Source organism: Saccoglossus kowalevskii, chromosome 18 (genome assembly GCF_978046115.1).
Source record: "Saccoglossus kowalevskii chromosome 18, keSacKowa6.1, whole genome shotgun sequence".
NCBI lineage: Eukaryota > Metazoa > Hemichordata > Enteropneusta > Harrimaniidae > Saccoglossus > Saccoglossus kowalevskii.
The window spans coordinates 10,522,620-10,545,654 of record NC_140658.1 but is presented as its reverse complement, the minus strand read 5'-3'; the positions used below and the strand labels follow the sequence as shown (position 1 = coordinate 10,545,654).

The window sequence follows — 23,035 nt, the reverse complement described above, 5'->3', positions numbered from 1 at the left end:
GCTAGAATATAAACGAAATAAAGCTAGAATATAAATGAAATAAAGATAGAAAATAAATGAAATAAAGCTAGAATATAAATAAAATAAAGCTAGAATATAAATGAAATAAAGCTATAATATAAATGAAATAAAGAAAGAATATAAATAAAATAAACCTAGAATATAAATAAAATAAAGCTAGAATATAAATAAAATAAAACTAGAATATAAATAAAATAAAGCTAGAATATAAATGAAATAAAGCTAGAATATAAATAAAAAAAGCTAGAATATAAATAAAATAAAGCTAGAATATAAATGGAATAAAGCTAGAATATAAACGAAATAAAGCTAGAATATAAATGAAATAAAGATAGAAAATAAATGAAATAAAGCTAGAATATAAATAAAATAAAGCTAGAATATAAATGAAATAAAGCTAGAATATAAATGAAATAAATGAAATAAAGCTAGAATATAAATAAAATAAAGCTAGAATATAAATGAAATAAAGCTAGAATATGAATAAAATAAAGCTAGAATATAAATGAAATAAAGCTAGAATATAAATGAAATAAAGCTAGAATATAAATGAAATAAAGCCAGAATATAAATGAAATAAGGCTAGAATATAAATAAAATAAAGCTAGAATATAAATGAAATAAAGCTAGAATATAAATAAAATAAAGCTAGAATATAAATGAAATAAAGCTAGAATATAAATGAAATAAAGCTAGAATATAAATGAAATAAAGCTAGAATATAAATGAAATAAAGCTAGAATATGAATAAAATAAAGCTAGAATATAAATGAAATAAAGCTAGAATATAAATAAAATAAAGCTAGAATATAAATGAAATAAAGCTAGAATATAAATGAAATAAAGCTAGAATATAAATAAAATAAAGCTAGAATATAAATAAAATAAAGCTAGAATATAAATAAAATAAGGCTGGAATATAAATAAAATAAAGCTAGAATATAAATAAAATAAAGCTATAATATAAATAAAATAAAGCTATAATATAAATGAAATAAAGCTATAATATAAATGAAATAAAGCTATAATATAAATGAAATAAAGAAAGAATATAAATAAAATAAACCTAGAATATAAATAAAATAAAACTTGAATATAAATAAAATAAAGCTAGAATATAAATAAAATAAAACTAGAATATAAATAAAATAAAGCTAGAATATAAATGAAATAAAGCTAGAATATAAATAAAAAAAGCTAGAATATAAATAAAATAAAGCTAGAATATAAATGGAATAAAGCTAGAATATAAACGAAATAAAGCTAGAATATAAATGAAATAAAGATAGAAAATAAATGAAATAAAGCTAGAATATAAATAAAATAAAGCTAGAATATAAATGAAATAAAGCTATAATATAAATGAAATAAAGAAAGAATATAAATAAAATAAACCTAGAATATAAATAAAATAAAGCTAGAATATAAATAAAATAAAACTAGAATATAAATAAAATAAAGCTAGAATATAAATGAAATAAAGCTAGAATATAAATAAAAAAAGCTAGAATATAAATAAAATAAAGCTAGAATATAAATGGAATAAAGCTAGAATATAAACGAAATAAAGCTAGAATATAAATGAAATAAAGATAGAAAATAAATGAAATAAAGCTAGAATATAAATAAAATAAAGCTAGAATATAAATGAAATAAAGCTAGAATATAAATGAAATAAATGAAATAAAGCTAGAATATAAATAAAATAAAGCTAGAATATAAATGAAATAAAGCTAGAATATGAATAAAATAAAGCTAGAATATAAATGAAATAAAGCTAGAATATAAATGAAATAAAGCTAGAATATAAATGAAATAAAGCCAGAATATAAATGAAATAAGGCTAGAATATAAATAAAATAAAGCTAGAATATAAATGAAATAAAGCTAGAATATAAATAAAATAAAGCTAGAATATAAATGAAATAAAGCTAGAATATAAATGAAATAAAGCTAGAATATAAATAAAAAAAAAGCTAGAATATAAATAAAATAAGGCTGGAATATAAATAAAATAAAGCTAGAATATAAATAAAATAAAGCTAGAATATAAATAAAATAAAGCTAGAATATATATGAAATAAAGCTAGAATATAAATGAAATAAAGCTAGAATATAAATAAAATAAAGCTAGAATATAAATAAAATAAAGCTAGAATATAATGAAATAAAGCTAGAATATAAATAAAAAAAAGCTAAAATATAAATGAAATAAAGCTAGAATATAAATGAAATAAAGCTAGAATATAAATAAAATAAAGCTAGAATATAAATAAAATAAAGCTAGAATATAAATGAAATAAAGCTAGAATATAAATGAAATAAAGCTAGAATATAGATGAAATAAAGCTAGAATAGAAATAAAATAAAGCTAGAATAGAAATGAAATACTAAACAAGAGAATAAAGCAATTTTTCACAAACTTTGAATAATATGGCTTGAACTTGAACTATTCAATCTATCCTATGCTATATATTTAAATGAGAGAGGAAACAACCTGATAATAAGTGGACGACCTTAATTCTTGTACAAAACGATTCATCGTTGGATTTCTAGATGGAGAACTAGCCACCCTTGCATTAAAAACTGACTAATCATAAGTTTATATTTCCGCCCATTTATTTGTTAGTGTTTTATAAAACTATCAGCCCGAGAGTTTCAGAACAATGCGAGACTTTCCTCAAAAGCAAATCACAGGAACGATATTGGTGGAATCCCCTTTGTCACCAGCTAGGGAAAAAATATTAGGTCTTTACGCAAATCCATTAACCTCTCCACTGGAAGTGTTTATATTTCATATAAATGATAGGCAGGACAGGTCCTGAAAATTAGAACTTCCCCTACACATTTAGGTCATGATGACATCCCAGTGGTATCTTAAAATAGCTATGACTCCTGTAACGGGAACACAGCTATGCTAGATCTAAACTTACTGTGATAACGTACTTAACATTCCTCAAATACCATGTACGTCACTGAGCCCTCGTTGCTAATGGTTACATTAATTTTGTTGCGTAAATCCTCGTTGGCCATGTAACTTTTCATCTGTACAGTCTTGATTGGCCCCTTTGATGTCTTTAACTAATTACATTTTCCGGGATATTGCATGTATTCGCCTTTATGTTGGAGCAAAAACATTGTCAAAACATTAGCCAGTTACCCAGCTGTCTTAGCTGTCACACTTTCCAATTCGAAACCTGAAATTGGCTATTATTTTCAGCTCACCATTTTTTGTGAATAGTCGGGACATCACACTAACGCGCATATTGTGTTCTATTATCTACGTAAGGAGTGCACTTGGTGTTTCAGATGACCGCATTTTGTACTCTGTATATTCCATACCTTTCAGGTGTCAGGTCGTTCACCTCGAGTGCCCTACTTTAAACTATTAATGTGTAACGGGTGAGCCATTAGAGATTCTGGGAGGGGCGATGGCAGAAAACAAACTGTGCAAAATATTTGATTTTCTCTCACTTTTTTAATTAATTTAAGCGTGCATATTTTTTTTTCTATGAGTACACTGGTCTATATCTAGTGACATATCATTCTACTTATGCCTTAAATATATTATTCATATGAAAGAATACACTTCATTTATTAACGCCTGTGTTAGACCTAACATGCTTTGTGATATAGAAGGAGGACAAATGATATATGCACAGACTCTTAATGGCGATTATTTCTGCTGCTTGACTTTTAGTTCATCGTCAAATCCACTTTCTTGACAATAAATTAATGATTAAATGCCGAGGTTTCTTAAGTTTCGATTCTATGCAGATACGTGTTAATCAGAAAGTATAATACTATAAGTCATAGGTCATGTGAATTGACGTAACGACGACGATGGAAGTCAATAGCGTTTATTTCTAATGACGTGATGTGATGAATTATTCATGAAAATATTCAATTCGGTAAAACAAACGAGCGAATAAAAACATTAAAATAGCTGACAACTATATTGATAACCAATAATTTGTCAAAGGCATTGACCAGGTAGTAACAATCTCCGAAAAAACACTCCAAAATAACACAGTTAAGGTTAATGTTATTGTCTTTTTCGTTTGCGCATGTTCACATTTGACTGATTTCAGACGTTGGTTAGTTAGTAACCGTTCGCGGGAATCACAATAACTCGCCAAAAAAAAAACATTTCAAAATAATGCAGTTAGAGCTAAAGATGTATTTTATCGTCTGCAAATGTTTTCGACATTTGACCGATTTTAAGCGCTGTACCACGTTAATCCAGTTTCTATTTTTAGTAAGATTCTGTAGCCATGGCAACGCTATATTAAAGGGTGAAATAGAATATTTCAGACAGCTGGCGCAGTGTATAAAATAATAAATTGTGAGTATTTTGACTGAAAATCATACTTCCTTGGCTTGACCTCAGCCATGGTAACCAAAGCCCAGACACACACAATAAAAACATTCAAGCTAACGACATCATTTCTGCCAAGTTCAGTTTCAGTGACCGTTTCACTTGTTTGAGCGCGATTTTAATTCGATCATCGCCACGTCTGTATTGCATGTTAATTAATGATATCCACGACGAGGTGGATCGTTAAGCAGGACACTGTGAAATACATGTAGAATATACAACACAACCAGGTGTAAAACCTTCTGTCTATATTTTTTTCAGTCAGCCATTTTTTTTCTCTGAATAGTTGTAACGGAACACTGACATACATATTGAGTGCACGAGGTCTTTCAGTGAATAGATGACCGCAGTTTGCCCTCAACAGCATTCAGGTGCCTGGTCGTTCACTCCGATTACTCTATTTTACACTCTTATATCTGTGTATGGAAATACTTGATCACCACGTCAGAATTAAGTAGACAGGTTTTTTTTAGACGTAAACAATTCTGCCTTATGTATATGATTGACTCAACTGATCGTCATGTTAAGTCCACCGCCTGACCGGTTTTAGGCGCTACACCACGTTCTCGTCCCGTGTTAAGTAAGATATCGTACCAGTGAGAAACGCTATTTTGACGGTGTTTCCTTCACACTGGCTGGTCTGTTGACATTCCAGCTAATGATTTAAAAGTTGCTAGAGGGTCGGCAAGGGGTATTTTCGTAAACTGTAATCAATTGATGTTTTGTTCGCTATAGTCTAATTTAAATAAATAAAAAAGTAAATTCGTAGACATGGACAAGATGTAAAATATAAATTAAACTTTGATCTTAAACTCAAATTATCAAAAATATTATGAAAACGTAAAATGTAATTAGGAAATTGCTTTATCTATAAAGTTGTAATAACCTATTTTTTACGGTAAATGTAACTTACATTTTATTTCCTGTAGAAACGTAAAATGCCGTTTTATTTCCTGAAACCTGTACCAGCTACCCCCTGCCTTCCTTGTTCTAATAGAAAGCGGATTGATGATTATGTGTTGCAATCTACTGTATACTGCATTATAAAGTTTCCTATTGACTTAGATAGCAGTGTTCATTCTGATTACGGACAACATCACAAGACGGAGGCTGTGTCAGTTGGCTGGCTGTTACCGGTTCGCATATTTTCTGCATGCTCATTTCTCAGAAACACTGGTGTTTACTAGTCGCTTGGTCTAATGTTCAATAGAAACACACATTGCTTTCGCCTATGTCGCGATACACAAGATTTACTAGAGAATGACTCTTGTCCATTTTGTCCACACAACAAGTGCATATCGTAGATGAATAAAATCTGGGTACCCTCATGTCGAATGTGGACACATATTCCAGGAAATCGGAGGTCATTTATGTCACTGTTATAATCGATTCATAGGTCTAGTTAAACAAATAATTAATTAGTTGAAATATGTGGATTGGTGGCGATGATTATCCTTCGGCTTCTCCACAAAAAGAAATGTTTTGTTTTAGATTATAACAGTTGTATACGAATAGTTCAACATCCGAATATCTCCTTTCTTCACAGCCAAAGTATTGGAGGATGAGGTTTTCTATAATAAAGTGTGAACTATAAAACAGAGTTTTTATAATACCATATTACGGGAAGATGGTTTTATTTTTATTATCAACAACATCTTTGCAGCAATATCCCACCCTCTTCAACACATGGAGTAAATTTCCCAGCTCAGTCGATATGCCAGGGTACACTTGCAGACTGTTATAAAAAAACAAAGTCTACATTCGTGAAAACTATTCAATCCAGGGTTTTGTAGTGAATGACTGGCATTAACATTCAAAATATTGTTGACAGATATAATAAGCTTGTGGTTAAATACAATAAAACTATGATGATCTCACATGGCATTATACTGATTTGTCATGATTATGACTCAGAATTGGAAATGACAGGTTGCTACATGTGGAGCAGCATGCTCTCAATTTTTTCGAAATAGCTGAAATCATGTTATAACCCTAAATGGCTCTGATAGGAAGAAATAGACAAAGCCAGGCTGATGCCACTAAAACGGAATGGTTGAACATTCTGCAGTAGATAGGTGATACCTGATTTCTACAAATGGACAATGAAAGCGATTACCTTAAAACAATAGCAAAAACGAATTAGACAACACTTTTGGAATTAAGCCATGTAATGTAACTTCTTGAGTTATGTTTTAACCTTACAGTCAGTATGAAGTGACGTAGAATAAGACGGACTATTTACTAAGTGGCTACTGACGATGATTTTTCTCTTACAGAACCTAAAAACAATATTTAACTTAAATTTGTTGATTGTAATTTTGTTATTTGAAATTTTTCATACATATTGTCAACATGCCAATTGTATTTCACCTTATTTGCATTATTATTGGCATGACCGCATTTGTTGCAAGGTCAATATTTTTATCACCTACATTTTAATCATATATTTACTCAATTAGTGTCTTATGAGAGGACTGTGTGGAAGAAATTATTCCTGCCGTGTCCCCCCCCCCCCCACCGTGAATTATAGAAAAGTTGCGTTCGTCAAAGTACATTGACATTATGGTATTCTGGGTTAACAGATCAAATATAAAAGTACCACTGCGAACAGGTCATCTGTCAAAGGTTGACAGTTGGCATATCAACTGCTAACTATGCACCTGGATATGATGTACGATGCCACTGGTTATGACCTGCTTTATCCATGATAATTTGCCTGCAAAGTGCGAAGAATCATATTCCTACGTGTCACTGTATTTCTATATGGCAAAATAGCTATCATTGTGTTTGACCCACAGAGTACGACCAATGATAATAATACATTTCCCACTTTAATTGTTTAATTAACAATTTAATCTCCTGGGAATCCATCACCCACTATCAAATAATCCACTGAAAACTCTTCAATTTCGGACAGATTAAAAGCAGGACAAGCCATAACAAAATAGAATTGCGCAATCACACATATACGAATGTGTGTTTATTCAATAAACTATTCATTTCCGCGTGTCGCAGTGTCATCCTACACAGTACCGTATATAACTCACAATCAGAACGACATGTATACTAAATTGTGTGAAATCATTGCGACCTTGACCTGATCTTGACCTCGATGATCAAAGTCGGATGCATACGATACAATTATTTGAACCTAACCCTATGCCATAATCGGTACGTTAATCCACCGTGTAAGAATTTGTGACGTAACCGTTAGAATTAGTGTGAGTCGGTTCGTACTTCTCTGAAATCCTGTCTGTATTTTACGCGTATTTAAATTTACTAATATGAAGTGGTCTACCGCGATGAGAATTGAGGCACAGTGAAATCGTAAATTATATATAGAATACACAACATATTCAAGGAATACAAGATTCTGTCTATCATTTTATAAGTCTGAAAACAATTTGCTAGTGAATGGCAGAGACTACATCCAGTGTTTTCTGTCATTTTGCTATATAAATCACGTGTATTTTTTAGTCTAGAGAATACCTCTGTTTGCCCCGTTTTATTTGTATATGTTTTGAGGTGCCGGGTCGTCCACATGCTGTATTTCTGTGTAAGGAAATAATTTGTTACGCTACCACGTGACAAATGAATTTCAAAGCTAGACCTATAATTAGTGACCTAGTATTATACCTATACATTAATTATATTATACACACGAAGGCATACACTAATTTTATTGACGCAAGAGATACTACATGCTATCAACATTGAAAACGACATTATTTGTTCCCAGACCGCTGATAGCCATGTTTATGAATTGCCAGTATACATTTAGTTCTGCCCCAAATCTCTTGGTTATTGACGAAGTAAAAATCTAATGCTTACGTTTTATAAATCCGGTTCTGTCTGGATACATGTCTGTAAGCATTTATAACATTACAGTAACCATGGATGTGGATAGCATTAGCTTCGAATGACGTCACTAAGTATTGCGTGCTGTGATTAATTATTCATGAGATGATCGATTCGATAGAAGAAACGAGTGAATGAAATAATAATTAAAACACGAGTCTCAATATTTTTTCAGTACTCTGACCAGGAAGAAAACCTTGTAATTGACAACAGATAACTGAAATGTCACTGCATAATAAATCAGCTGGGTTCAGATTAGACCGGTTTCAGGCGCTATACCGCATTTCAATACCATATATAGTAAGATCTAGTATTCGTGAAAAAAACGCTATTCTGACGACAGTGTTTGTTTCATGCAGACTGTTTTTCAGACATTGTGAGTGTTGCATTGTTAAACATACTATTTCAAAAATTTGCCACGCGCAAATGTTGGTGATTCCATTCCCTTTGCACAGCCGTATGATTCTTCAAAACGTAAAAGATATTCTAATAGTGATCTGATTTCTGTTTATGTGTTGCAATCTACTGTATACGGCATTATAAGGTTTCCTATTGACTTCGACAGGAGTGTACATTTTGATGTCGAAACATACGACCAGAACACAAGACGGTGGCCTCTGCGGTTGGTTGGTTGTTCTCGGTTCTCATATTTGCTGCATCTTCATTCACGGTGTTTACCAGTCGTTTGGTCCACTGTTCGTGGCACTACAAAGTTACTTCGATGCAACCTCTGCAAGCACATCGTGGATTTTGTGTATATCTCTATTCTTGCAACTCGGATTAGGTGAGTACACCAGCTGTATTAAATATCTCATTTGAGTAATTAATATTCCATAAGTTGTTTACCTGGGAATGTTTGTTGTAGCAGTCACAGTGATTTAGATTTCGCAGCCTCTACAGCTTGAGCTGCATCACGCATTATCGAAATTATCACATTATCACGCATTATCTTGCGCGCATTGAATAAGGTTATTAATGAACACCGTGATCAAAACACCATTCGGAACACTGATTGATCTCGAGGAGCCTCGGGCGTATCTCATCGCCGAAGTGCTGACAACGGAAGCAGACTAGGGTGAATTAGAAGCTATAGAGGACGCTATTTTCAGAAAATGCGTCGGAAGCTAACAGACATAACTTTGGAAACCAATTATTTCCTACTAACTTACACGTAGACCATGAACACAATAACAGCATAATTTGATATACCAGGAATGCGACATTACGCGGTTTCCCACCGGTACTGAACATTCTCTGCTCAGTACTGGTGGAAACCACGTAATGTCGCGCGATGGCGTTTACAGGCGTTAACTGGCCTCAGGCCTCCGTCCTCCACTGAAATGCCTGCGGCACTCGTTTGTCGATTTAGTATACTAACAAATTAAGCCCGAGGACTGTCGACAGTCTAATGGATTATCTATATCAAAACATCTCAACACAAATATACTACGGTGGTTATTTTGTGCCAGGAAATTAGTTTTTATCAAAAATGTCCTGGAAATATTCATACTTCCATTGTACTCCTAATCATTCATATGAGAGCTTCTGTGCAGCAAAAAATATTTTCAAAATTGACTGATTCAGTTCAATTTGCGGGTCAGGTCAAAGGTTAATGCTTGGCGCTGGTGTTTTGTTCATAATATGCATATAATGCGTTAGTAACGACCATTGAGTACATTTTCTATTATATATTAATAAGAGTTTTATTTGTCTTCACGGAGGACGTAAGGCGAATAATTTTAGGATAAAAGTGTACAACATTGTACCGCTTTATTTGAAAATAATTTTAATGATTTAGTGGAGAATTATATACATGTAATGTAAGTGTCCCGGAAGTGCAATTGTCATTATATGTATATTAAGTAAGTTCACGGCGAGGAGTCTTCATTCACATAAATGACGAATTACGTGGGTTTGTACAACTATGAATCGACTTATTTGTCTGGAGAATTACTACAATTGTACAAGTTTCACTATTTATCTTACAATTATACATAGATGACGTAATGACAGCATGCCAATTATAATTTTCTTGTTGATTTGTCTTGGTATATATATATATATAATCGTTGATGAAATGTTAAATACATTTTGAGAGTGAATTTTTAATTATACGTATACAATATAATGCATTAGATTAGCTGTGATTTGATTAATAAATAATAAATGACGAGCCCATGTGATACACACGGTCGATATTTGAAACACGTACACTCTACCAAACGATGTACATCACAACAAGTGGTAGATTTCGTTTTGATGGCTCGCTTCTGTCTCTCTGAAAAGTTCATAGATTTTGGCAAACCCACTCTTGCGTACATTCTAACATCCAAAAACTCGTTGCAAAAGTTACACATTTATTTTTATTCAATACAAATATATACAATATAGTGCAAGTCAGAGAAATCTTGAAAACAATATAATAATCAATAACCAAGTAATAAAAGTATGAAAATATGAAACATTACACATGTGTAATGACGTCATCTATATTGGGTTTACACGTAATATATGTGGGCATACAGGTAATACACAGTTAATTGAAATTACAATATTACTGTAAGGAAATGTGGTGTTCGTGATGATACTCACATTATGTGTTTCTGAATACCGTGTGTTTCAAGTAATCAACATTAATTTGAATAACATGGTTTGGAACATTAGAACAAATGATATGTACAAATCAAACTATAACATTACTTTGCCTGTGAAGCAGCCCCAGTACACTGATATGTCTTTTTCTACATTGGTAGTAATACAATCTTTTGAATGTTTTTTTTTTTTATATTTCTCACCAGGTCCGTTAGCTAACGTCTATGTAAAAAGGTTTGGATATAGAGCAACTGTCATGACCGGAACGTTGATATCATCCATTGGATTTTTTTCCAGTTCGTTTGCACAAAGTATTCAAGTTCTATACATAACATATGGAGTATGCATAGGTGAGTTATTTCTAAATGATTTTACAAGCAAAAAAATATTTAAAATGTCCAGAAGAATCACTTTTTAACATAATTGCAGTCACTAATGGAGTGTGTCTTTGATAAATACAGGGTAATTTAGTAAACAAACATGGTCCTACTTCAATGTAAGAACTGATGCCAAGAAATGTATTGACTGCTGATGGTCGAAAATTCGAAGAAATTTTCATATACATGCCGATGTGAAAACAGTGATTCGCAAATGTGAAGAGGAATGCCAGAGTGGGACACATCAATATATAATATATAATGTTAACAATTTTATTTTCCATTAGGACTAGGAAACAGTTTGATACTGACTCCTTGTCTTGGAATTATACCTCTGTATATTAAGAAGAAATACACACTAGCAAATTCACTAGCAGTACTGGGATCTGGAATTGGTCCATTTTTACTTACACCCATAATTCAACTACTAATCAACACGTACGGTTGGAGAGGCACGTTTATTGTGATGTCAGCATTAAACGCCCACATGTTTATATCGGGACTTTTTTTTAATACTCCAACCACCATCAGCCAGACTAGCATTCATCTAATATCGCGTCCAATTGATGATCAATATCTTACAAAACGACATCATCATGAATGGTATGCTCCATTCGGCAACATAATTCACGCATTGGATTTGAAATTAATAAGCAGATATCCTCCTTTTGCCCTTCAAATTGTGTGCGTATTTATTGGCATTGGATTAGGCACCTTTGCAGTACCCTTGTTCATCGTACTTAATGCAAGTGATTTGAACCTGTCATCACCCTTTGTAATTGCACTGCTAATTTCCATACTTGCGGCAGGTGGTATACTTGGGATGCTTTCGCCACCTGTATTGCTATATATCAATTGTAAATGCATAAATAGTAGCCGCCTTTTTGGCGTTGGTTTACTGTTGGCTGGCATTTCTACGGTGATCAGTCCTCACTTGACACTATCTTTTGCTACACATGCCGTATATTCTGCATTCTACGGTTTCGTCATTGGAATGGTGTTTACCCTATATCCTCATGTTACGAAAGATTATGTTGGTGGAACAAACCTCACTGCTGCTCTCGCACTAGCATCGATGTTTAACGGAGTTGGTGCAATGATTGGACCAACCGTTGCTGGTAAGATATAGTCATTATTTTTAAAAAGACGCAAGTTGTTATTTTATATTCCCAATCATACAATTAATTTATATAAATTATATTACTAAATTTCACATCATTCAAACCATCACATCTCATCATCTTTAGTATTACCCATATCTTAATTGAATCTATTTTCATCCTAGGATTGCTATACGATATTACCAAAGACTGCACCACATCATTCTATTTCTGTGGTGGTTGTATTACATTTGCTGGGATCCTTATGTTAACAGTAGCACCAGTCACCCTGCGAATCCAGCGATCACGAAAAAAGGTTATTCACGTAAACAACGAATTCGACAATGTAGACTTTTATCCACATCGCGGGAGACCAGACACGTGCGAATCCATAAGTCAGAAAGGTGGCTGAACTAGTAGTAAGTGTTTGTAATGATTAGTTGATGAACATTAAGAACGTTTATAGCATGAGAGTGATACAGTACTTCATGAGTCATTTGGGGAGAAAACGATAGTATACAACTTTCCATTTGGTTTTTGATATTGATCATATAGTGGAAAAGGATTTTGCAAATGATATTGTAGTAATGGAAAGCGAGGTTAGATGTTCTTTGAATTGGCCAATCCAAACCTGAAATATGTTTGTAGGAACTGCTCCACAAGTCAATCTTCACATATTCAGCATTTTACACATGTCAACAGCTGTTTGCAGTTTTTATATTGTAGTTTGATTATCTCGTTTTTTTTCCCAAGTTTCACCTTTTGGTTTGTTATTGTTTGTTATTATGACACAGGTATAGCACGTACTAATACTAAAACTGGCATAATTGTTGATATACTCGAACTGATTAAAATTACTTCATTCTCTCGAGAAGGTAATTTGTAAAATTCTCTGTATTCACTGCAAAGTCTTTCCAAGTTAGCTATTAATATTGCTTTTTGTGTTGCACTTTGAGATATATTGATAATGTACTTTTCAACAACCTAAATTCAATGAATGTACGTGTACGTGCGATTGAGGAGACTACTGAATCTTCTTCTGCTTCATACTTGGATCTATGCCTTGAATGTGGCTAAAGGCACATACCAGACTGTATGACAAGAAAGATGATTTTAATTTTACTAGCATCATTTGTTCACGTATAGTGTATACTTCAAAGACCTTTTGTAGATGTGTGGGCTTTTTAAAGAAAATTGTCTTATCTCATCAAAACTATTAAACCAAGGCAGATATAATGAGCTTGTTTTAAATAAATAAACTTTTACAATCAATATTTCAAAGGTGTTTTCATCAGTGTGATTTGCCTGATGTAGACATGGGGGTCTATACAGAAGCCACTTGATTTTCAGTGTGATATATAATTGGTGACACACGTGGAATAACTTGTTCTCACTCCTTTCGACACCGTTTCATGTAACCATGCTATGACTATGTAGTGCAGTGTTACTTGCAAGGTGTTTTGTCAGTTGTTGTCTTTCATTAGTTTTGTGTTTTTGTCAAATTTCCCTACACGACTTGTCTTCAAGTTTTGTATATTATTTCGACTTATACAATACAATATAATTTACATACAGTATATATATTTGTTGTTGTAATATATATGCAGTAACAGGGAAAATGAACAGATATGAGATAAATTAGTAACTACATAGCAGTATTTTAACATTTATGCCTGGAAAACAGCAGTTAGCTAAAGAAGAGCTAATGAAGGCTATTACCCTTTATTACTTAGTATACTTGAGATATTAGGGAGAATAAATAAATAAATAAAAAACAACAACAAGTAACGTGATTAGTAATTTCTGAAAACCATGCATACAATTACGTAGCTTATCAGTATATTTATAAACAAATAAATTATATTGAATCAAAAGTCTCAATTCTTCAGCATCACCAATTCCAAAGCTCGCTATAGACCTATAATTAATGACCCAGTATTTTACTTATCTTAATTAAATTATACATAATTAATATTTAACTTATATTAATTATATTATACATAATTAATATTTAACTTATATTAATTATATTATACATACGAAGGCATACACTAATTTTATTGACACAAGAGATACAACATGCTATCAACATTGAAAACGACATTATTTGTTCACAGACCGCTGATAGACATGTTTATTAATTGTCAGTACACATTTAGTTCCGCCCAAAAATCCCTTGGTTATTGACGAAGTAAAAATCTAATGCTTACGTTTTATAAATCCGGTTCTGTCTGGGTACATGTCTGTTCGCTTGTACTAAATGTCACGTTATTGAATTGACGTTACAACCACAATGGGTGTAAAAAGCGTTAGCTTCAGTGACGTCACTAAACATTGATCAATTCGGTCAAACAAACGAGTAAACAAAATAAGTCTCAAATATTTGTCCACACATTTATTTTCTCAATTTAACAATTGTAATGGTGGAAGTTAATTAAACGTGACTTGTTTACACCACAATAAGTCTCAAATATATGTCCAGACATTTATTGTCACAATTTAACCACTTGGTAATGATGGAAAGTAATTAATTAAACAAGACTTGTCTACACCAAAATGAGTCTCAAATATTTGTCCATACATTTATTGTCACAATTTAACCTCTTGTTAATAGTGAAAATTACTTAAACTTGATTTGTTTAATCAGTTGACATCAATGCAACTTACCCGCAGACAGTGTACAACATAATATCAGTAATGAGCTACAATTATTAACAGGGACGTGTCTTGGCATTAGGGCTAGGGTCGGGTGGTCAGGTATCGACAACGTAATTATTAACAGGAATGTGTCTTGAATTAGGATTAGGATCGGGTCAGGTATGGTCAAAGCAAATAGAAAACACCCAATTGGCAAGATGTACATTAACGGGTTATGGCATACATATAGTTAACACAAGTAAAAACATGAAATTGGCAGTTTTTTGGACAATTGTAAATCAATAGAAATGTGTTGTATTTATATATATTTACACACTATATAGTCTCATCAAATGCAAATACAACCAGTCAAATCATAGTGGTCTTGTGGGTCTATATAGTGACCAGGTGGACCCGGGTTCAATTCCCATGCCTGCCCGTCTTTTCTCCCTGGTACGTTTTTGAATGCTAGTGCTCCTAGTGCTCCTATAAATAGGACTTGAATCTTATCACCTGTGCAAAGACACGTGTGACACAGTAGACGAAACAGTGCGCTGGGTACTCAAAGATTGCATGTTCGGATCACGGACTTGATACTACCTCACATGGAAGCAAGTCACATGGCGCAACACAGTTACTAAAAAAGACGGTTAGGAAAAAACCGTGTTCTTTTCATTGGATGCGTGACGCGGGTAAAGATTTGAAACAAAAGACGTACTAATCTGTGATAAAGCTAGGCTAATCATTAACATACAATGTAGACAGGAAATCACGCAACTATGACGTCATTTTTCCCAGAGTTCATTGCAATCAACAACTGCACGCCATTTCATTGCTTATCTGTGTCGATGCTAAAGTGTAAGTTGTTCCAGTGAATCCTGACAAAACCTCTCAGCCATGCGAAAGTTTTAATGAAGAGAGTTTTAATGCGATACAATAACTGACCTACCTACCCGTGCTCTACAAAATGCTTGTAAGCACACCAAAAATGCAACAACAGGCAGTTTAATGACATTAAGAACGGTTAAAAAAGGTTCGAAAAATTGATTTGGCGAAGAGACTTCTAAAAAGTTGTACCGAGAGTTCAATGCTTTCAAAAATTGTTGCGTTGACTAAAACTGTATTTAACCACACGTTGAATAATTTGGCAAAAAGCTTAAACAAGGACAGACAAGAACAATGAACAGACATTTCATGAAACTGGCGGAAAATGTTTACTACATTTTCAACGATTTCTACGGCGTCTACAAAAAAGTGTAAAAACTTTAAACAAAATGGCTGATACAGTGAGGCGAAAGCACAACGATAAAATTCACTCTAATTAGCCCCCGAATCGCATACAACCGTCATAAGTACGTACAGAAGTATACTAAAATTCTTTTGATACCATTTTTTATAATATAATTTATTTTAAAATAATGACTTAGGGGTTAGAATTTTCGTCACTTTTTCTTCCGAAACCCAAGCTTACTTTCATGACAACAGTGAAAACGATAAATGACGATTCTCGATTCTGAATGTTATCACAGTCACAAAGAATACTCATCCGAAACGTACGTGTAGTTCTTCGTAGAGCTTGTGCACTAAATATGGACATTCTATCGAAAACGAGCTGAATTTCAAATTCGCGGGACATCAAGTGGTGGACAAAAAAAGAAACAAAATGGTGGGCCTTGAAATCTCGAGCGACAGAGGGCTTACACAGCGCGACACGCATACATGAGGGATTAGGCAGATTCACACCTTTTACTTACTTACTTTATTAAACATATAAAATTCCCCAGGAGGAATTAAAATGGTTACAATTACACTAAACAGAACTAGACTAATAATACAAAACATTAAGTCTAAAGTAATGATTAAAAAAAAATAATAATAATAATCGAAATAAAAATTAATAAAAAAACATGAATAGTAATATATCCTATATATATAACAATAGCGTTTCCTAACCGTCTTTTTTAGTAACCGTGCATGCAACAACAACAACAGACACGAGGATCATTGCTGCCCTCCAAATGGGTTCCTTCTTTTGTATTGACCCCTAACAATTGCTAATTCCCCCTTTCTAACTCTTGCCTTCCAAAATAATATATCGCCTCTTTTAGAATGTATTGACCCACAAATTTATGAATATTCATGAGCACAGAAACTTTTACGTCATGAATAAATTAGCATAATTGAAAAAAAATTGCATAAAGTGTAGGTACGTCTTCTGGAACCCTGCCCGACCAGAAAGCAAGATGGTGGCTGTGTCTGTTTGTTGGTTGTTCTCGGTTGCCATATTTGCTGCATTGCCAGTCACGGTGTTTAACAGTCGTTTGGTCCACTGTTCGTGGCAATACAAATTTACTTCGATGCAAGTTCTGCAAGCACTTATTTAGCTTTATTTAGCATATTATTTTATCTTTATTTTATTGTTATATGACCATAGAACAACTCACTATAGTTCGTTTTAGTGTTGAATAAATAAATAAACAAACATCGTGGATTTTATCTATATATCTCTATACTTGCAACTGAGTTATAGTACACCAGCTGTTTATGCACTGGATTAAAAATCTTATTTGAATAATAAAGCATTCTTTGTTCACCTACATCTTGATTGAAACATGGAACTATAATAAACCACAGGAAGAACAACGCAACTAAGAGGATTAAAAAAACCTTTCGCTTTTGTTTCCACAAAATTAGTCATACTCCATGTTAGTTACCGCTGATACGCCCGTATCAACCGTTTTGCTGGGAACGAAAAACTATTGCATATCTGCGCAGTAAAATATTTCATTCACTACGCATGCGCAAACAAGTTGGTCTGCAGGGTGACCTTCAGTGTACCGGCAATCGTGCAACGGGTCGGAGTTTAGCGAGTTTTTATCATTTTCAATGTCGTTTTAAGATTACTTCTTGTTTTTTTCAACCCTCGAAAAAATAAGGTTGCGAAAGTTTGCGAAACATGGGGTTTGGTATGCTGTTTGTTGTCGAGATATCCAGACTTATTCCGTGTTTCCCTTCGATCGCCAGAAGTGGCAATGGTTTTTTTCCCCGTTGAAAGTCGCTCATTTATCAGTGTTTTTGTCTTGGCGCCATTGTTTTTTATGATATAACCAAAACAACTCGAGCACGAGATCTCCCGAAATCGCCCGATTGACTTCGAAAATTAACGTTAGTCGAGATTAACGTTCATTTGCGTAAATTGGCTCATTTTTTAATACGACGAAATAAACAGTCAAAATTCGACATCGCGGCAACTATCATAGTTCGCAACGATCGTCCTCAAGGCTAAGGCTGCATATTGCTGAAATCGTACCGCATGTCGTGCGCGAATTGAATGAAGTTAATGAACAAGATGCCTATTGCAGCACTGATCGACAGGGAACTTCCAGCGTATACGAGGCGCGGAATGTAAATTTATTATTTTGTGTATACTAGAATAAAGCGGACTAATAATTCAAATTACGTTCATATTGGAGGCCGTGGAGTGTGTTTTAAAATGATGTGTGCTTAAAAATGAATGTATGAATGTATGTGCATTAAATGTATGTGCATTAAACATTATGTGTGTAATAAAATGACGTGTGTTTAAAAACGATGTGTGTGTTTTAACAATTATATGTATATTAAAATGACGTGTGTGTTTAAAAATGATATGTGTATTTTAGAATAATGTATGTTTAAAAAATGACGTGTGTATTTTAAAATGACGTGTGTATTTTAAAATGACGTGTGTTTAAAAACGACGTGCGTGTATAAAATGATGTGTGTTTAAAATGAAGTATGTGTTTAAAATGACATGTGTATTTTAAAATAATGTGTGTTTAAAGTGACGTGTGTGTTTTTAAAAAAAATGACGTGTGTGAGGTCAAATGGAAATGTTGTGTGTGTAAAAAGAACAAAACGCGTGCATTAACCTATTTACGACTGTAGGAGGCGCTATTTTTGAAAGATTTTTTGTGTGTGTGTGTGTGTAAGAAACGCATGCATTAACCTTGTTATGCCCGTGGAGGGCGCTATCTTTGAATGATTTTTTTTTCGTTGGTGTGTTGAAAAATCGTGTGCATTAACCTATTCACGCCTGTGGAGGCGTCGTCTCAAGTGGTAGCAATTTTCGTTTGTGGATTTCTACGATTACTACTACAAAATACTAGATTGTAAAATTTTGCCCGCCATGCTGTATGACTCTGAAATGTGGGGATTTCATTCATTCCCGTATGTTGAGAAAATCCATAACAAACTGTTACGTCACGTTCTTTGTATTTACGCCAACAGTCAAATTTTAGCAATGAGAAAATAATATATTTAGCTAAGGCTGCAAGCATGGGTCTAAAAAGGCGTTGGTAATTAAAACTTGTTTTTATCTTATTTTCGGGGAAGATGTATTGCCATTGACAGAGGCGATGTGGTGTAAGCAACTTTCATAAATTATACGATTACACCTCGTTTAAAAAGGAACTTACACCAGAGCCATATTTATTATATATCAAACCACATACTCTCATTGAAACGATTCGATGTAACAACAGCCCATAAGCCAAAATAGGAAGTGCACACTATGTAATTTCAACTCATTCGAAGACGAATATCACTTAATGTTACTCTGTTATACTTACTTTAGAATGAAATATATTGCATAGTCCTTCTAACAAATCTGTATAACACTGATAAATCTGTCAAAGTCCAAGTTCATCTTTAATGCTTTCAAAACACAGAAAGTGAAATTAGTGACGACTAGTGCATCACGGGTAAACGACGTACGGGTTGTTATACATACCGCTCCAAAAAATCGTTTATTTTCCTGCCATTATATTAAGATTTGCTGTTTAAATCCTTTACAACAGTCGACAATGAATTGTGTAGATTGTGGCGAGTCCAGAGCAAAGCTTTGTCAAGACCATTTGCACTTATGTTAGTTATTCGGTTTCCGTCGAAAACACCAAGCTCACGATCACCCAAGATGGCGATGACCCAAACAATGGATTAACCAGAACAAAAGATGGCGATGTTAAGCTTGACAGCATTCAAACTACCCTCATTGAACTCACGAGAAATGTTGACAACATTACAGGAATGGAGGGAAAAATCACCGAATTGCAAAGATCTGCCATGCACGTAAGTGGTATTTTCGACACTTTTAAAGAGGAAATAACAGTTTTGAAAATGGAAAACAACAGGTTGCGATTGAGATTAGATGAAACAAAAGAGGAGTTAAACATATTACAACAATACGCACGTATGAACAATCTTGAAATCTCTGGTATAACGGAAAAGGATGGCGAAGATGCGGATGATTTAGTGGTGAAAGTTGCGTCAGCGGTCGGTGTTCACATCACACATAACGATATTGACATATCACATCGGCTACCACATAACAGAAGCACACCTCTCAGACAACAACAAGCACCGATCATACTTAACTTTACGAGACACACTGTTCGCAATAAATTGTATATGTCCAAGAAATATCTTAAAGGCAAAACCAGTCATGATATCGGCACTAGTGGAAATACCAAATTATTCATTAATGAAAACTTGACACAACAAAACAAGCAAATGTTTAAATAAGCAAATCAGGTACGGAAGGCAAAGAACTGGAGATTTATTTGGACAAATGGAGAGAAGATTTTCGCAAAAAATTCCAGAAGACCAAGTCATGCGTATACTGATGAATGCAGACTGGATTGTCTAATAACATTGCCACACAGATCAGATCACTTGCAAAACATTTTGACGATTTTGTCTCTCTCCTTAATAATATAAATCAATATTTCTCTGTTATTGCCTTTAGCGAAGTTCTGATTGTTCCCTTTATGCACTCCCCTCTTACCAATTAATTACGTCAAGCCGTAAGAATTCCAAAGGTGGTGTGGCGGGATTGTACGTCCACCACTCATTATCATTCTTACACCTTCATTGTTATGAAGTAGTCCATTGAGAATCTGTCTTTGTTGATGTTATTATTGCAAAAAAAACACATCGTAATTGCTGTAATTTAACGCAAACCCAATACTCCAACTCATGAATTCTGTGAATGTTTTGGCCATGTACTTAGTCAAATATCTGCTTTAAACAAGAAATGTATTATTCTAGGTGATTTTAATATTGATGTAAATCAAGATACTCATATTACCTCCACATACGTATCACTTTTGCACAGTTATAACTATTCACAATTAATTAATACACCAACGAGAATGACCCATGACACAAGTACCTCTATTGATCACGTGATTACTAATATTACTGACCACTTTGTTAAATGTGGCACAATACTCTCAGATATAAGTGACCACTTTCCCATTTGTTCTGTATACGAAAATTTACATCATCATTTCAATCAAGGCAAGATATTTTACAAATGTGACTTCTCAAATTATAACAGTGACAAATTTGTTTCCGATTTGAACAATACATGTTGGCAGCTAATATATAATTGTGATGAACCAAATCGGGCACTCAAGATTGTCTGTGATGCTTTCAGTGCTATTGCATCAAGGCACGCCCCAATTAAAAAATGTAATGTTAATAGCAAATCGTTTTGTAAGCCCTGGCTCTCGAAAGGCCTTCTTATTTCAACTAAAACAAAACACAAATTATTTTCTAAAATGAAAAGGTCTCCCAACAATGTTCAAGTTGGTAACAAGTACAAGATATACCGAAACCTTCTGACAAAACTTCCCTAAAAAGCGAAAAAAACTCTATTATTCAGCCAAATCCCAGTCTTCGACCTAATAAAACCTGGAAAATTATAAATAGCATTTTAAACAATAATATTTCTATGTCTCCAAGACAGATTATTAAATCCAATACGGGGGAAGTTTTGTCAAAGGATATCGATATTGCACAGAATTTCAATGATTTTTTCACTACTGTTGGACCAGCCCTAGCAGCTCAAATCAATCCTCCTGAACATTTTACAAACTACCTTTCTGATAATCATTAATTACACAGCCTCTTTCTTCCTGCGTCCACTTAGTCAAAATGACGTCATTAATGAGATCGGGCGTTTAGATCCCAGCAAAGCTATGGGCCCAGATCATCTTCACCCAAAAACAATAATCCATGCTGCCCAACACATTGCTAGTCCCCTAGCCCATATCATCAACCTATCCATTACTACAGTTATTTTCCCAGATCTACTGAAAATCGCTAAAATTACCCCCACATATAAAAAAGGTTCACCCTTAGAAATTAGCAACTACACACCCATGTCCTTATTGTAAATTCTAAGCAAAATTATTGAATCTGTTGTTAAATTCCAAATTTTAGAGTTCCTTGATAAATGTAATATTCTTTTGCCGACTCAATATGGTTTTCGCAAACACTACAATAACAAACTTGCACTTGTAGATCTAATTACTGACATCACAGACAAAATGGACGCAGGTTACATCACATTTAGTATATTTATAGATTTAAAGAAAGCATTCGATACAACTGGCCAACACATTTTATTACAAAAAATAGAGCATTATGGGATTCGGGGCCTGCCACTTAAATAGTTCCACAGTTATCTAGAAAAATCGTCTCCTGGCAGTGGATGCCAATGGTACCGTATCAACCCCAAACCAAGTTAAATGTGGAATTCCCCAGGGTTCAACACTCGGCCCTTTATCATTTCTTCTACATATTAATGATATTAACTCCAGTACCAATGCCTTTGATTTTCGTTTATTTGCAGATTACACTAATCTATTCAACTCACTTAAATCTAACCAAATTAAATTAAATCTTAATACTATTAATACAACATTTAAAAAAGTCGCTGACTGGTGTAAAGCTAACAAACTAACAATTAATGCAAACAAAACTAATTATATGGTAATTAAAATTCCACAAAAACAAATTCATATTAATGGATCCTTGGAAATTGATAATGTACCGTTAAAGGGCGTAATATCAGTATCTTACTTTGGTGTCAATATAAATTCGTCTTTGAACTGGAATGCTCATATTAACAAAGCCACTAACATACTTAGCTCTAAAATTGGTATAATCTCACAAATTCGACATTATGTCCCAAAGTATATTCTTATTCTAATATATAATACCCTGATTCTTCCACATTTAACGTA

The 23,035-nt window shown here is 33.4% G+C and overlaps 1 protein-coding gene across 1 annotated transcript; it reads left to right on the top strand.

The window, feature by feature from the left end:
• Nucleotides 1–20,030: 20,030 nt before the first annotated feature.
• On the top strand, nucleotides 20,031–20,525 carry LOC144349907 (uncharacterized). The gene has a single exon (XM_078008248.1). It carries the CDS (start codon nucleotides 20,031–20,033, stop codon nucleotides 20,523–20,525), a length of 495 nt encoding a protein of 164 aa, XP_077864374.1.
• Nucleotides 20,526–23,035: the final 2,510 nt, after the last annotated feature.